General features: G+C 33.2%; 1 protein-coding gene and 1 long non-coding RNA gene across 3 annotated transcripts; one reads left to right on the top strand and one right to left on the bottom strand.

Moving 5' to 3' along the window:
- The first annotated feature begins 2,321 nt into the window (after positions 1–2,321).
- LOC125817442 (uncharacterized) lies at positions 2,322–7,491 on the top strand. Its single transcript, XR_007442297.1, has 2 exons — positions 2,322–2,630; positions 7,210–7,491. It is a non-coding gene; the product is annotated as an uncharacterized LOC125817442 (long non-coding RNA).
- A 4,642-nt stretch (positions 7,492–12,133) lies between these two features.
- On the bottom strand, positions 12,134–17,423 carry LOC125817366 (probable protein phosphatase 2C 52). Of its 2 annotated transcripts, none has more exons than XM_049496898.1 (6): positions 17,253–17,423; positions 15,736–16,153; positions 15,312–15,656; positions 15,104–15,221; positions 14,798–15,021; positions 12,134–12,765 (listed from the first exon to the last, which is right to left on the bottom strand). In XM_049496898.1, the coding sequence occupies exons 2-6, from the start codon at positions 15,994–15,996 to the stop codon at positions 12,295–12,297; spliced, it is 1,419 nt and encodes a 472-aa protein (XP_049352855.1). In that variant the 5' UTR covers positions 15,997–16,153; positions 17,253–17,423; the 3' UTR covers positions 12,134–12,294. The 2 variants fall into 2 exon arrangements, with proteins under 2 accessions (XP_049352855.1, XP_049352856.1); XM_049496899.1 differs by lacking the exon at positions 17,253–17,423 and adding an exon at positions 17,055–17,176.
- Between the last annotated feature and the right edge of the window lie 254 nt (positions 17,424–17,677).

Genomic DNA, 17,677 nt, shown 5'->3' with positions numbered 1-17,677 from the left:
AAAGTTGAAGTTTAAAAGAGTTGAATTTTGAATTATTGGATTTTCCTAATTCGAGTTTTTTTTTTCGAATTTTCTGTATTTATGATTTTGGTCCCTTTCATTTTCTTCTGTTGTCAATTTGTCACCATCAAAGAACAGAATGGAATATCCGAGATCTCGAAGATTTTTAATTAAACGATAAAGACCCAAAAAAAACATGAAGTATCCAAATGTAATACTTCTTCTATCTTAAATTATCTGAGGTAATATTTAAAAATAAAATTTAAAATTATTTATCGTATTAAAAGTTTAAAATAAAAATTAGTTATTTTTTCTTATTTTTATCCTCAGTAATTATTATTCTTGATTTCTATAATTTATAAACATTAACTCTCGTTGGGTCATTGATTTGAACTTGAAAACTTAGAATTTAAGTTTGTAAAGTTGTAATTTTTGGGATTTGAAATTATTTTGGATATGCATTTTACTTGAAATAAATCTTAAGTGTTGTGAGTAGAAGTCGTCAATCTAGACCAGTTTCTAGAACGTGAAAATTTTGAAGACAAATTTTTAAGATGTAAATTTGTGATCAAACAGAAATTTGAAGATAATTTTAAAAATTTAATCGAAAATTTATGATTAAATGCTAGTTTATGATTATTCAAATGTCAATGAAAAATAAAATAAATTTAAACAACTTTTCCAATTAATATTTTTAAGGAGTGTGCAAAAGAAAATCACCACAAATAATTCAAGGAATACTATTATAGATAGCAAATCTAATATTGGTCTTGTGATATCAGATATGCAACTCAACATACTTAACATCTAATTAATTAAAAAGTATGCTTCCGGATAAAGGAAATATGTTATGTTTTAACTATTTTTATAAGATAAAATATTATCCTCAATATATGAATAATTAAAGGAAAAACTACATAAATGGATCATAAAATTTAAAATAATTATATGTTCATACTCCAATCCGAAGTAATTCAAGAAATACTCATTCTCTCTATAAAAAAAAAAAAACAGCATTAAGGCTGATAATTTTCGCTTAATTGATATTAAATCAATATCATATACTGTATTGATATCATTAAGGCTGATAATTTCACTTAATTGACACTAAATCAATATATATATATATATATATATATATATGGGAAAAAACCTGAAATATATTTGAACTTTGATCGAAATTATTGTAACAATACTGAACTTTGGAAAGGACATTTTACCCTCTTGCACTATTTAATAGTGTATTTTAAATGTATATATGTGTCTACGTGGACATCATAAAAATTGCATCATTTTAAATAGTAATGTGTCCACGTGGACACATATATACCTTTAAAATACACTATTAAAACGTGCATGGGGGTAAAAGGTCCTCCATAATGTTCGGTATCGTAACAACAATTTCGGCCAAAGTTGGATTATTTTTCAGACCATTTTCCCATATATATATATAGTATCATTAAAGTTTTTTGTTCAGAAATTACTCATTAACCAATGATATTATTATATTGTTGTTGTATACATATACTCTTATAGTATCATTAGCTAATGAGTAATTTCTGAATAAGAAACTTTAATGATACTAATACAGTATATATATACTGATTCTGTATCAATGAAGCGAAATTATCAACCTTAATGATACCGATACAATATATGATACTGTTTTAGTATAGTAATGCGAATTATTAGCCTTAATGATACGAATATGATACTTATTTAGTATCAGTTAAGCGAAATTAGTTGGGGGTAAATAGTTAATTATTTAGTGGGTTGTCAATGTAAAGGCGTATATGTTTGTAATTATTTTACTTTTATGTGGTATTTGCTTAGTTTCTCCATAGTTAAATGGTTGAACGGTCAACAATATTGGCAACTAGTTATTCTTTGATATCTTCTTTTGTGGTACGAAATTTTTTTCACGGCGGAATATGAATTTCTTTTTTGCAAATTTCAAAATGATGTTTGTTTTTGTTTCTATAAAATATAAACTTTCGAGTCATATTTTTCATTTTAAAATTTTGAAATCATAATTTCAATTTCCAAATCACACATTTAAACACTAAATTGAAAAATCATCACTTTATATAGCATATAACAAATAATGTACAGCGCGAATATTATCAATCAACTAGTGACGAATAATGTATGACAAAAATAACATAAAATTGCTCTTTTTATCTTAATTATATATGATATTTTTGTACATCAATTTTGATCTAATATTTTGAAATGTAATTTTTATCATATTGACACAACAATTTATAATATTTATCAGATAAATTTTAAATATTAATTTAATATAGTCTAATTAATTAACTTCAAAATTCTCAATAAACTAAAAAATGCCACATGGGAGGGAGTATGAAATAAGATAAAACAGCTGGTGTTCAAAGAAAGGGCATAAGAAGAAGAAAGGGAGATCTATTTGATCTGTGGATCTTTGATTGTGAAGAGTAATGGCGAAGGTGGAGTTAAACGGAGACGATACAAAGCAGACAAAGAAGGTGGTGAATAGAAATCACGGATCCACCAAATTCTTCGTCTTTATAGATTATCTTTTCCTCTTCGTATTCTTCTGTTTCCTATGCTACATTCTATTCAAAATAGCGGGACTTTGATCAATTCAGGTGATTCTGAGCAAACCCCTTTTCAATTTCCTCATTAATTGTTGATAACCCTTTTCGTTCTTTTCTGTCCTTGTACATTGCATCTGAGCTTGAATTTGTTTGTTTTGTGTGTGTCTGTGGTAATGTGAATGTTGGTATCCGAAATTTGGGAGATTGACGATGCCTGAGCCTTTTGATTAGATAAAAGGCTCAATCTTTATTTGTTTGTTAGTTTATTTTCGATTTTTTGATGATTTTCTTGCTTTAGAAACCGGAGAATAGGGTAGTACATATACCAAGGGTGTGGCCTAGTGGGTTGAGCATCATGAGGTCTCTCATACTCAAATTCAAGCATGTGATTTTTTTGCATCTGTCCTAGCCTGCCTGCCAGTGGTGAAGCTAGGAATATTGCTAAGGATATTATTCAAAACTTTAGTATATCTCTAATAAGTTGTTTTTGATCTACATACATAATATTATTTTTTACATGCACAATATAATTTTTCGATGAACGGTGTTCAAGTGGCCACCTTTGAGTCAATGTAGCTATTCCCCGGCTAGCATCGATGGGTAGAGTTACCTGGTACATGTTGCTGGGAGGTATTAGGGACCCTGTGAAATTAGTCTAAGTACATGCAAACTGGCCCAGACATTACGGTAATAAAAAGAAGAAGAGAATATTGTAGGAGATATTAGTTGTATAATTGATTTGATAAAGTGGATCCTTTTTAAAAAGTAGATCATAAACCATATGAAGAATGGGTTTTATGTAAACTTGCTATTTTACCAGGCTGTCTGTCCCCAATAATTAATTCTGATGTTATCATCTTCTCTTCTTGGGATAGACACTCCCTTAAGCTTATTATGAGATAGCTTAGGAGATATGAAGTAGTTTGTAGGCAGAAGATCAATATGGACAAGAGCTTTTGCTTTACTGCTACACACTCTGATAGACATGCCAGGAAAATACTTATAGTAGAACTGTGTTTCTAAAAGGTATATGCCTCCTACCAAACTTAGTTGGAAGTTAAATTTGTTTAACTAAAAAGTAATACGACCAAAACCGGATTTTTTGTCAATATTTGAGGACTAGAATTGCTAACTTCCCTAACACAATCAAGAAAAAGCAAAAAAGCATCAATTGGAAAATTCATTTCATGGAGCCTGGAGGATTTAAATGACCGCAAGTGTTGTAAACTTGTGAAGATATACTTATTATCCAAGTGTTTTGTTCATTTGGATTTTGTTTAGTGAATTGTAGAATGGAGAAATTTGATACCTTCTTAACTGAAATTGAGTTGGTTCTCAAAGCTTAGATCATATCCTTGCTAAAACATTTAGTGTTGAGAATATCAACAGTCTTTGGCTTGTATTAGTATCCCCATGTTAATTTGGAAAATATAAATAAATCTCTAGTTTAGTGGTACGTTAATGATGGGATGTTTAGCAGTCTGTGAATTCAAAGGGCCTTAATTATACCCCGAAGGTGTTCAGATGAATCCCTTGCCCTACATAGCTCCCCCCTGTCTATATGTACGTCAATGCTAAAAGGGATCATGCGAAATAGGTGAATCTTTAGGAAAAGAAATTCTGATGCCGATAAAATTCTTTTGATGGAGAGGTTTTCTAGAAAAGAGTTAGACAAGTTAATGTGTTTAAGTTGTTGACTGCATTATAGGGGTGTGTTTGTGTGTTTTGGTGCATGACCAGTTTTGTAAGCGGTGTCGATATGAATAATAAATGAATAATTGATATAACAATACTATATTAATAAAAATTGTTTAAAGCATACTAACAACTCTCCTGATGACTTAGTTTTAACTTTATAACTTATTATTGTGCCAAGTTTTGTTTCGAACAAGTGATTAAATTACTACACAAACTCTATTCTAGTTCAACTGTTATGCAAAAAGTTACTGGAAAAGCCAAAAATCAAACAAAAATGTGCACTTAGTGAGGTTCGAACTTGGCCAATTGGGAGAATTAATGCTCTCCAGCCGCATGCCAAACCAACAAGTCAAGGCTACACATCCGTTTAAGGGGTGTCATTTATATTATTTGTAGTGATATTTTGTTTTTTTTCCAGATTTTTATGTATTTAATATTAAAAACTTTCGACGAAGCAATGTCGGATGACATAGGGCGGGTCCGCCCCTGATGACCAGGATGAATGGTTATTCACAACAATTTACTATAACTAAGAGTAGAATAACTGGTTGGAACTTCTATTTCATTTCATCCCAATCTGGATCTGTACTATGAGTCGCCTTGTATCAAGCTTAACTATGATGTCTTTAGTTTGCTCCTCAACCAACTTATTTTGGTGGTGGTTGCTGACTTGAGCTTAAGCATATTAAACTTGTAACATCAACTATGCCTCAGTCCCAAACAAGTTGGGGTCGGCTATATAAATTCCCATTTCTTCATTTAAGCCCATGTCGTATCATCATCATGTTAAATAAAATAAAAGTGAAAGATAATTTAAAAATAATAATAGTAATTATAATATTAGAAGTTCTTTAACAAGTCTAAAACCTATACTCAAACTAGTAGCTATCACCTATATGGATCTTTTTCTTCTATTTTGTCCTATCTTTAGTTAAGTCTACTTTAATACCAAGCATTTGTAGGTCTTTTGAGACAGCTTTCTTCCATATGATTTTAGGTCTACCCCACCCCCTTTAATACCTTCACTTGCCGTAGTTTCACACCTATGAACTGGTGCATCTGTAGGTTGACGCAGAACATGCCCAAACCATCTCAAGCAGCCTTCTTGCATTTTATCCTCAATAGGTGCTACTTGCACCTTTTGGAGAATGTGGCCATTTGTAATCTTATCTAATCGTATCCGCATCTCTGTAACATTCATCTTGTGGATATGTTGAACTTTAGCAGCCCATCATTCACTACCATATAACATTGTTGGCCTTATAGATAACCTATCATAGGACTTGCTTGTTACTGTGGTAGCATCCTTTTATTACATAACACCTGGTAGCACTTCTCTATTTCAAATTTTCAACCATCCGATTTTAATCCTATGAGTAACATCTTCATCTATTATTTCATCCTCTTGAAACAATGAGCCTAGATATCTAATGCATTTTGGCACCTTAACTTGTCTCTTCTCATACTGACTAACTTCTCTCTTATAATACTGACTAAAGTGCTTCTCGATAGTTCAAGCTTTTGTTGACACCCTTGCTAATTTCGTCAACTAACACAAATCATCAACATATAGCATAAATCATTGGACCTCAATTTCTTTTGTGTTGGTTAGCTCATCCATAAATAATTAGAGGCTCAATGCCGATCCCTGGTGTCAACCCATTGTTAGGGAAAACTCCTTCATATCACCTACTGTTTTCACGCTAGTAATGGCTCTTTCATACATGTCCTTAGGGACATTTATATATTTAATTTGAATTCCATTCTTCTCCATCACCCACCAAAGGTTCACTAGGATATTGAATTGTAATGTCCTAAAATGATAGAGATCTTGTTAGATGATGCTATTATTTATGTGATACATTGGTTGCAAACTAAAGTTTGGATCCAAATCTTCTTGAGTTTTTTGGTCAAGTTATCAGCTAGTCTATTTCAGGAATGATGTTTACAATTTTTTTGATGGTTTAGGCTATTGAAAATAAGAGTATATTCTAGTGTTGTAGTAAAGGGGTTCAAAAATTGCTTTAGGTTACAATTTCAAATCCTAGGTGTGACACTCTGATCTTAATATTTTTATTTGTTAAAGAACTTCTAATATATTTCTATTTGTTAAAGAACCTCTAATATTTATTATTACTATTTTTAATTGGTAAAAGGTGTATCAAAGAGCAGAAAAATGTTGGCTGGTGCAAAGTATATACAAAGAAAAGTCGCACTTCAGATTGCGTAGTGAACTGAAAAGTCAATCGTGGCTTCTGTATAAATAGCTTTTGCCATGTTACACAGAAAAAAACAGTAGAGATTGATGATGACATCAGCTGAGCTTATGGAGAAGTGATGCTTCATAGAGCCCACCTTAACTTGTTTGGGATTGAGACGTAGTTGCTGTTTAGGCTATTGAGAAGCTCTAGTTTTATCTACTTAACTGTTCTTGCTACTCGGAAATCTAAAATGTGCAGAACTTCCTTATCTTTCAACTACTGCCTGAAAATGAAATATTAGAACGGATATAGAAAATGAAAGAACAGACATTTGAGGATTGCTTTGCCATTTGAGGCTCTCATGTGCAAGCATGGCTGGCATAATCACCTTGCTATTTTGGCAAGTGCAATGATGTTCGGCTTCTTGAGTTTTCTGTGAATCTCCATTTTCCCCAAAACACATGCACTTAGGGAAGGAGTGAAGCTATCTCCGCCAACTTAGAAAAATTGGGACTTTATAAAAATCGAAATGCATGAAGTATGGTTGCTACTATTGAAAAATTAGCGGACGGTCATGAGTATTGTCTATTAAGATATTTATGTCAAATCACTTACCTATATAGATATTGCATATGCAATCCCCACCCCCAAAACACATGGATGGAAGCTTGCAATTATCCCATTTTCTTGTGAACTGTTCTCTTGACCATTAAACATGTCTTAATTTTCAGGTTAATTATAAGCTATATCCAGATCAAGAGAGTCCAAGCTCTTATGACACAAGTGCTGGTTTTATTCCAGTTTAGAGATTGTTTTCTTCTTAGACTGAGATATCTAGAGGGAATGAAGTCTTCACAGTACTCGCGATATATGTCAAAATTCTTCTGTGCCACATGACTTACCTATTTAATGTACTTGATATATATAACATTTAGTTCTTTTAATCACACAATTTATATGTCGATACAACACTGAAGTTCTGATGCTCAATTGACAATTATTACTATCTGAAATCATCTTCATTCTTTTCAACCGAGGCATAATTATTGTTGTTGTCACTTCTCAGCGCTATTTAACATACTGTACTTGTAATACTAAAGAGTTTTGTTTGGTGCATGTCCTTCTAGCTTATGGACCACAACATCTCTAAGGGTCACCTGCAAAATGCAGCATTAATCATGGGTAATTCTATTGTGTACTTTGTTACTTCTTTACCAATCTAGCTACTGCCACTGTCCCTATGTTGTAAAAATTTGGTGGGATGGTTATCAGCTAGTCATGTAACCAGGAGGTCACGGGTTCAAGTTTTGGAAATAACCTTTGGTAGAAATGCAAGGTAAGACGGTATACAATAGGCTCTTGTGGTCGGGCCCTTTCTCGGACCCCTGCGCATAGCGAAAGGTTTAGTGCACCAGGTTATCAGTTAGCCAAAATAAGAATTCATGAAGTTCAAATCTTTATCATATACTTTAGATGTCCTGTGGATTGTTGGAATGAACAACACAAACCAGGCAAGCATTTCATTTTTAGTTAAAATTTACTCTCTTCGATTCATTTTATTGTCATGATTTGTTTTACACACTTGTTAAGAAAAGGCATAATACATAAACATGACCCATAGACACATCCGTCCTACATGGCATATGAAAATTTTGTGTCCTACGTGGCGTCCTACATGTATTATGCCATGTAGGACACGTGTGCCTACTTATTCAATTTTATACAAGTTTAAGTGTCTACTTGTGCATACTCAAAGTTAGAGTGCATAGTTGTCCACTGAAACCAAGTTTAGGGTCATGTTTATGTATTATGCCTAATATTAACTAGTTTGCGCCACATTAATATTTTTCATATTTATAACTAAGGATACATGTGAAAACAAACAACTAATTATGGCTTGATTTTTTAAAAGTAACTATTTTAGACCATCTATTTTTAAGTAACATGAGGTAACTATATATCTTAAATATTGAACATTCAAGATTTTTCTAGACATTGAAAAAGACATTAGAAGATGACATCTGATCTATTTGTGTGAATAGGTGGTTAGAAGTCAAAGGAGTTAAGTTTCTACATGTGATTGTTGACTTGATCTTAATTAAAAAGCAGTAGTACTATTGTTGGGAACATGATCACATGGTTATGAATACAATGTAGATATATACATTTTTTGGTATTAAACATGATATATCATAACTTGTTGGGCAATAACTGAAAATAACAAATTAATTATATATATTTGTCGGCCATTATTTTGGGTGGCCACTAGCCCACTACATAGTGTAAAATTCCAAATTAAATGAGCAATATGTGTAGTTCTAGTTTATGTCAGAGGCATATTTTTTGTTGTACAATGATGACATAACTTGAACTTAAATACATAAATATTCATATACAATGTAGATTCATATAGCCGATCGATCCCATCTTATTTTTTAGATTGAACCAAATAAATAACACAACAATATTAAGTATAATACTAATTCAATTTGCACAAAATTAAAACACATCGAATACAATGAAGTTTATTGGAGAGAAACACTAGAAAATTAAAGCCGCACATGCACGCACACATCAACACTACAAAAACAAACACTATAATACATAATTAAATTAACTCAACTACATGCAATTCCACGTTTATTTCACAAAAACAAAATTAAGAAATTCAATAATGTGAATAACTCAATGCTCTATGCATGCATCAGACTGTCCTTTTTATTTTATTAATGACGATACCTATGGTGGTACAGAAATGGTACCACCACTAGGGACTTCGACTCCAGGGTTGGGAACAAGTGTATCGTCACCACCAGGAATGTAAGAGCCAATGCCAGTGCCAGAGCCAGGAATTGGAATAACTAAACCGTTGCCATTATTAGAGCCGGTGATAGGATTGTATGTAAATGGATTAACATGAGTGCCAATAGGTGGGACAACAACCCTCCCAATACCGGGAATTAGGACCGTGCCATCGAATGGCATGAACGTATCGGGGTGTATAATTTTGTCGTTGATTTTCGGGATATCGCGTCCTCCTAGTGCATAATATGAGGAAGAGAGAAAAATAATGTTGATGATGAAAAAGAAGGAGAAAATAGAATGAATAATGTTGGCCATTGTTGAAGTTGATGGAGTAAAATGGAGAAGAAGTTTTGTTTATATATAGGAGAAAGTATGTGAGAAAGTTGGTGGTGTTTTGGCGGTGAATTATGAGCTAGGCCAGAGATTGTTGTTTAAGTGTTTAAGTGGTGCATGCATTATAGTCCCGACATTTCAATTTGTTTGTATGATTTTGATTTGAACGAATCAAGGTTTAAAAAGTAATGAGGACTTTTGAATTATATGATAGTAAATTAAAGATATGTGAAATGTATCGAAATATTTTAAAAGCTATTAACATTTAGCCATATTTTTTTAATATGAAAAATACTAAGGACTAAAATACCCCCAAGAAATATGGAACAACTCCAATAAACATTTCTAAAATTCAAAGGATTAACAAGTGAAAACTAGAAGAGGATTTATGAGATTTAAAAATAAGGAACGATTCATGAGGTTCAAACCTACATTATATGCTTTTAATGGTGACAAAAAAATCATAGCATGCTCAAAAGTTGATCATCCTACCTAATTTTTACAAAAAGAAATTTAGAGAAAAATTTCGGGCAAAGTTATACATTCGGGCGGTCGCTAAAAACAACTACATTCGCTAGTTAAATATATAAGAAAAAAACACTATTTTGTATAAAAAAAATAGGGATAAGGGTCTGAAAAATACCCCAACTTTGATCGAATTTGCTGTTGCGATACTAAACTTTCATGAGGACCTATTACCTCCCTAGACTATTTAATACCGTATTTTTTACCCCCTGAACTATTTAATAGTGTATTTTAAAGGTATATATGTGCCCACGTGGACACATTACTATTTATAATTTTGCATTATTTTTTATGTCCACGTGGGCAAATATAGATGTTTAAAATACGGTATTAAATAGTCTAGGGAGGTAATAGGTCCTCATGAAAGTTTAGTATCACAACAACAAATTCGACCAAAGTTGGGATATTTTTCAAACCCTTATCCCAAAAAAATATATTATTTTTCTATCTCATTTCAATTTATATGATTTAGTTTGACCTGATTTAGAGTTTAAGAAGAAAAAAATTGAAACTTATGGTCTAAAATAAGTTATAGATGTTTGCGTGACATATAAATTATTTTATTAATGATAAAATGAGCATTTTAAAGTTAAATTGTTACTACATATAAAAAAATATCATTTTTTTGGAGACTGACTAAAAAAATTAAGCAAGTCATATAAAGTAGGATAGAAGAAATATTATTTTGACGACCAATTATATATGTATATTTCTCTAAAATCTTCACCCAATTTTCGGTCCATTATCACAAAATAACTACTTTTGCAAGGACAATTTTCTTTAAAATCTAACACCTAATTTCTACACCCAAAAAGAAAACTGAACCAACAGAAAATTGCTTCTTTTGTGTAAGGATTTAATATGTAACACTTTTTGGTATTTTTCTTTAACATAGTATTAGTTGTATTGTGACATGTGTTATTGGCCAACATCACCTAAGAGGAAAATTAATTACAAATGGGGCCTATTGTAATTAATATCAAGAGTATTGCTAAATGACCATAATTAAGTGACCTAAATATGAATCAAGAAAATAGATATGAACATATTATGGAGGAGTTGTATAGATCTTTAGGGATGAAATCGAAGTCGATTCACGCGATAACTTAAATATTAATGTTACGGTGAAGAAGTTGAGAATGATGGGAAATACATTTTAGGAGATGAGTTTAAAGAAAAAGACGTTGATCGTGAACGAAAGAATATTTATTTATCGAAGAGGATGTGATTGCAGGTAAAAGGTAATTTATGGATGTCTAATTATTTGTTGAGAATTGTTGAGCAATGCTGTCTAATCATATGGATGAATGAGTACATGACACGTTTAAAGATAAAGGTATTTGATAATGATGTTGGGAAAAATAATTATGTTGCGACTGATTTGTCAATTTAAAGATAAGATTAAAGTAACATTTCTTTTAATTTTTTCTTGATTAAAGTCACTTGTTTCCACCCTAAAAAAGGGTATCCTATATTATCACTAGCACGTTGCATCCATCATGTCAAAGAAATGAAAATGTTCCACAAGTTGTAAACCCCACAACATGCAAGGCTCTTTTGAACTCTAGAGACTTAGGGATGTAAGACAACTCTCTCGAAGGAACTCAAAAAAATAGTCTTGTAACTTCGATGAAACATGTGTTTGTGCCTCCCCACATAGGGAGTCACAAGGATTGTGTACCAAAGGCATAGGTCTTCGCGAAGTTGAAAGACCATGTATAAGGGTTGACACCTGCCTAGTCACGAAAGGTAAAGGATGTTAGTGAAAATTGAAATGATTAAAGGGAATATGTGGCCTACCAAGATTTTTTTCATACTTAAGGCTTGAACCGAAACCTCTAATTAACAGAGAAACAACTTCATCCACTCCACCACTATCATTTGGTGGTAAACCTGTTGTTTCTTATGAAAGAATGTAAATCATTTATGAGGGGCTAAACTTTTGTGGCACACATAAAAGCTAAAAGAATACACAAACAACTAGTGTATCTTAAAGAAGATTTAAGACTTTACAGTTAGATGGATGTCAGTTTAACCCAGTGAACAAACCAAACCCCAAATATGTCATAAACAATACTAGGATATGCTGCAGCAAAATTATATATATCCATAAGACTTTAAGAAAGGGATCTAAATAACAACAAATATATAATTTAAGGTCTTGGCCTTTCTTCAGAAAATCTTGGAAGCTGAACTAGGGAGTTTACCCTAGTGACACCTTCTAATCCTAACCAGTTCTGTTCTTCAGTTGACATAGCTTCTTGATTTGCTTCTACTTCTGCAACGATTCGTTTGTAGGTGTCGTTTTCTTCAGCAGATCTGACCGTGAAGTTCCTTTGCAGAGATGGCTCGGAATTCTGTCCATCGTCTGATTCCACAGCGTTACCAGAGTGGTTGCTCTGAAGGGTAGCAGAAGAGAAACATTGATCCTCGTTATCGGATTCAGAGTCCATTTTCCCATCTAAGAATAAGCAAACAACTGCACAATCATCCATCTTTGATGTTGGATATTTAGTTTTCCATTCGCGTGCAGCTGAGTCAACCAGGATTCGGGCAGCTGATGCTCGTGTAGGAGCTGACGACACTATCTCAACCACTTCCTCGTTGCTCAAGACGTCCCAAACCTGAAACAATATATATATCATCAATTCAAAAACAGTAACTGATGCTAATACATGCCTCTGTATTCTTTAGTATACACTACTGGGATGCATTTTTCTTACAGCTAGCTTGCTAGTAATAATTGGTTCACCGCTCCCTAGCATGGACCGGACATTTAATTAGCCTAGTTTTTTGGATATGAAAATAATTACTCACTATGTTCATTGTTCATACTTCATTGAAAGAGAATTCAACTATACATGGAGTCGAGATACTAGCCCACGGTTGGACAAGAGTTGAAGGGTAAACAGAGTAGCATTTTATAACAGCATGAAGTAATTAATGACCAAGGCGTAAGCAAACCACATCTCTTCCAGCATGGGAAAGGCTTTAAAGTGGTCTACTCGTCTAAGTGGGAGCTTCAAATGAAAAAATAAAATGATGCTTAATAAATTCTTACAAATATATTTTTGAATAATTCTTATAAATGCTAAGTGAAATCACCGAGGACGTTATCCAACCATATTCCACTTTACTTTTGATACAAGTGGTATAGCTCATTTCATCCAGTTACCAGAATCAGGAAAGCCGTTTCAAAATTCCTATCGATTACAATGTCTAATAGGTTATCCAATAAAAAATCTGTCTTTGAAACCAACTGCCATCAAAACTCAGCATTGACACCATAAAGAAATTAGGATGATCATGGCATTAGCAATTAAAAGAAAAAAGATCAAAATAACTTCAGGTAGGGAAATTCATGACCAAAAAAGTTACACAATACTAGACACAACAGGGAATTTGCACTTTCTGTAATTATGCCTGATCCACTGGCTTAGTGCAAATATTTAGAGAAGTTCTTATTACTCCGCATAAGAAAAAAAATCATAAACAAAAAAAGATAATTGCCCAGATATTTCAGGATATGCAGTTCCAGTAGTGAAATAGAAATATAATCAGCCGTTTTGTGGAAAAGGGAAGAAAGCTCACAGAAATTCATCGAAGACCGTAAAAGAAATTCAACAAGCTGACCTTTACTTAACTTAAGGTAACTTAAGGAAGGGTAAAATATCCAGAAGGAGTCTTGGCAAGTAGAATAGAATACTTTCTATATTTAGAAACCAGAACTGCAAAAGATTTGTTTAAAGATTCTAAGTACATGATGCATATGCAAGGCCCCTTTCCTCCGACAACAAACAAGCAACAAAAATTGTCTTTATCTAGGCTAAATTCTTCATGTGTCAGATATCTACTAACACATCAGTAGTTAATCTAAGTTCACTGCATAAGGAGTCTTGGCAAGTCAGGTACTAAAACTAATGACAGATTTCCTCTGCCTATTGGATTTCTACCTTGTGCAGAATGTACCAGGCTCTAGCGACCGGCATTATCCTCACTCTGTCCTCAAACCAGAATGAGCGAATACTTTTCAAAGTCCTGAAGTGACTGTTACCACTTACCTATGAGGATTCCAGGCACATTTAATTTGAGAAAATCTAACTCCTTCCCTTCAAATACCAGGTGTGAACACATGTCCAATGCACTAGATTTGCATAAAAAACAAAACACTTCTTCCTTCCGCCAAAATGACAAAGGTTTTGACCAGCCAACTTAATATAACAGCAACCTAATACCTTCATACCATACTTAGAAATGAAGCCACTTTGCACCATTAATATTTATGAGAATGGCAACTGAATACCTTACTACATTGGTATAGACATGCTGAGAACTTAAACTTTGAATCCTTAGCTGATGATGGAAGTTCAATAGGCTAGATCATACGTGCTGCATGATCTTTCTATTTAGTCTTGTATTAGTAAATGAAAAAGAAAATTGAATTATCAACTTCATAATAATTTTCATAGATACCCCTTTTCTCCAGATCATTACATGTGACCCCATCCAAAACAAATCAAAAAATCCAAGATCACAAAGGTTGTCAAAATCATAATGGACAACATGGCATGCTTAATTTCATTTTGGATTCAACTACTTCAACAAATTGATAACTAAATTAGCAAAATATTCAAATATTTCAAGAGGGAAACATACCCCATCAGAAGCTAGAACAATGAACTTGTCCCTATCGGTAAGAATACGGTGAGAAAATTCTGGAACAGAAATCACCCCATATTCCTTCAAGCAGAAATCCCCAAATGCCCGCGCCATTGCTAAACCAGGGGCATCATCAAATGGCAGCCACACTCTCTGCACCTCAGGCTCATCTTGCAAAGCAAAAACCCGACCTTTACATCGTTTTATCCTCTCAGCTTCCTCTGGCAACACAAACCACAATATCAGCAAAGACATTCCAGAAAGGGATCATATAATATGAAAGATTAGCTACTATAGACATACTAGGTAAGTCAGGCTTGAGATCAACAGTCAATTGAACTGCTACCATTGAATCATTACTGTCTTTTGATGCCATGATTGCCCGAGAATCACCAATGTAGCCCATAAAAAGATTTGAACCCTGTGACACAAAATATTAATAATAAGCTTAGACGAAAAGGGAATGAAAGAAATTGCATTAGGACAATCATAACCAAATGCAACTGACTACCTGTTTCACTAAAGTAATGGCAGTGCTTCCACTACAAAAGCAATCTAAATTAGGATGGGACCTTAGTTCTTTATCCATGGCCTTGTATGATTTAAGGAAAGCTTCTCTCCACAAGTAGTCCACTTTATCCTCCATCCCTCCATCCTTATCAGGTTCCACCACATCCAATTTTTTATTAACACTGCAGCAATTTGCAGTAGAACCATTGTGCTTTGAGTCAAATGATTGCAAAAACGACGCTAGCTTCAAGGGCAGCGCATCCCTTACTTTGCGTGCAACAAGATGGCCATGTGGACCATGACCATCAAATACCCCACAAAAGGTCACATCTTCAGCCATGAAATCCTGCAAACAGATACATAAAATTAAACATATCACACTCCAAACAGACAACAGTGTTTCTAGACAAGCGAGCAGTACTTACTTCCCAGACAACCATGGCATCCTGGTTTATGCCTTTACGACCCTGTTGAGTGAATATGCAAGAAGTCCTGCTCTTTCCATTTTTGAATATCCGATTAGGTATCGAAGTCAAATGTTGCAATGTAGTAACAGGATCAGAAAAAGTTTTTCTAATCCTCTTTCGACTAAACATACTTATCCCCAAACATTCAGGGGAAACTCGTTCTCCGTTGCTCCTGCTACTACAAGTACTATGATTGCTGGTAGAAACACAACCCCCCATTTTCTCAGACACACAAAAAGACCATCTGATCCACAAGTAAAGAAATGTTCTTCCTCCCAATGAAACTGGATCAGACTGAATGTCAACTAAGCAAAAAAACTGTAGAACTCACAAGCATCCAACGCGATTCGTTTTTATCTTGGTCAAAATATTGTCACTAAACAAGTAAACAACACAAGAAGAGATCAATAAATATACTAATAGTTTATTAATACTACATAACAAGATGAATATGCCTACAAAAATTGAAACTAGACTAACTAACCAACACACAGATTAATAGATTAGCATGTGATTGATGAATATAATATAAATATTATGCTGTCTTAAGCTTTCATCATCCAATGGGAATCTCAATTATACAAATCAAATTTGGGAGATTTTATGCACCCTTAATCTTTAATTAAACAATTAAGCTAAGTAGACAGAAAAACAGAATATTCTGGAAAACATTTTTAAAAAAACACAAAAACAGGAAACTAGGTAGAGCACCCACGGTTATTCAAATTCTTTAATCTGTCACCATGTTCACAAAAATCAAAACTTATCCACAAAATTCTCCATTTCCAAAACAGAGAAGGCAAAGATTTATAATCCAAGTTCCAAAAAATCTTAGTATTTCTTATAGATCTTATAGGTAAAGATTTTATGGTTAGATTTATCGCATAAACACCAAAAGAAAACAAAGTATAAAGATTTGAAAAAAAGTAGCCTGAAAAGGAAAAGTTACTGCACACAAATGTCAAAAAGATTCAACCTTTCACCTCAAATGTCAAAATTTCAGTCTCTTCCAGAGGATAAACAAAGTTACAAAAAAAGGTACAACCAAAGATAGAGGAAAAACAGTCTGATAAAATTTGAATCTTTGCACTACTTAGTGGAGCAGACAGATAAAGCAAAAGAGTTCTAACAAAGTGGTAGATTTTGTCGACACAAGAATCGTTTTTTACGTAACCCCAAAAGCAAAACAACATCAGATCAAAGCATTATAACTTAGAAAAGTATAAACAGCAAAAAAAATAAAATCAAAATTCAAGAAAGGGAGCAAAAAATCAAACCCCTTTTTTCATGGCATTAAAACCCAAGTTGCAGAATTAACCAAGGCCATGAAATGGGGTTTCATTTCTGAACTCTACACAGAAAATGGAGAAAAAGAAGGCAAAAACTTGGAATTTTCTTGAAAAAGATGAGATTTTTATTGTTGGAAAAGAAAAATGAAAGAGATATACAAAGAGGGGGTTGGTTAAAAATGGAACCTTCAACTTGGTTTAGTGAGAGCTGGGATCAAGAATGTGAGTTATGTCTTTTTTGTTGAATAGAAGAGAAAAAAGGAGAAGAAGGGAAGAGAGTGAGAAGTATGGGAATAGATAGAAGTTGGCATTAATTAATTGCAAAAGCATAAAAAAGGAAATACCGAAGAGGAGAGGGTAGGTTCATTCTTTTAAGGAAGAAAATATATTGGTTCTCCATCCCAATTTATGTTGTACTAACCTGCCAAGTTGCGGTGACATGGTTGAGATTTCAAATTACGATGACATGGTTAAAATTTTTACGCTTAAAATATATTGATTCTACATCCTAGTTTACGTTGTACTAACATGTCAAAGTTGTAGTGACTACTAAGATAACAAGTTGTGATAAGATGGTTGAGATTTTTACGCTGAAAATATATTGATCCTCC

This window comes from Solanum verrucosum, unplaced genomic scaffold, assembly GCF_900185275.1.
Source record: "Solanum verrucosum unplaced genomic scaffold, falcon-dt-bn FXZP01000280.1, whole genome shotgun sequence".
NCBI lineage: Eukaryota > Viridiplantae > Streptophyta > Magnoliopsida > Solanales > Solanaceae > Solanum > Solanum verrucosum.
The sequence above is the reverse complement of the archived record's forward strand: the minus strand, read 5'-3'. Positions and strand labels throughout refer to the sequence as shown.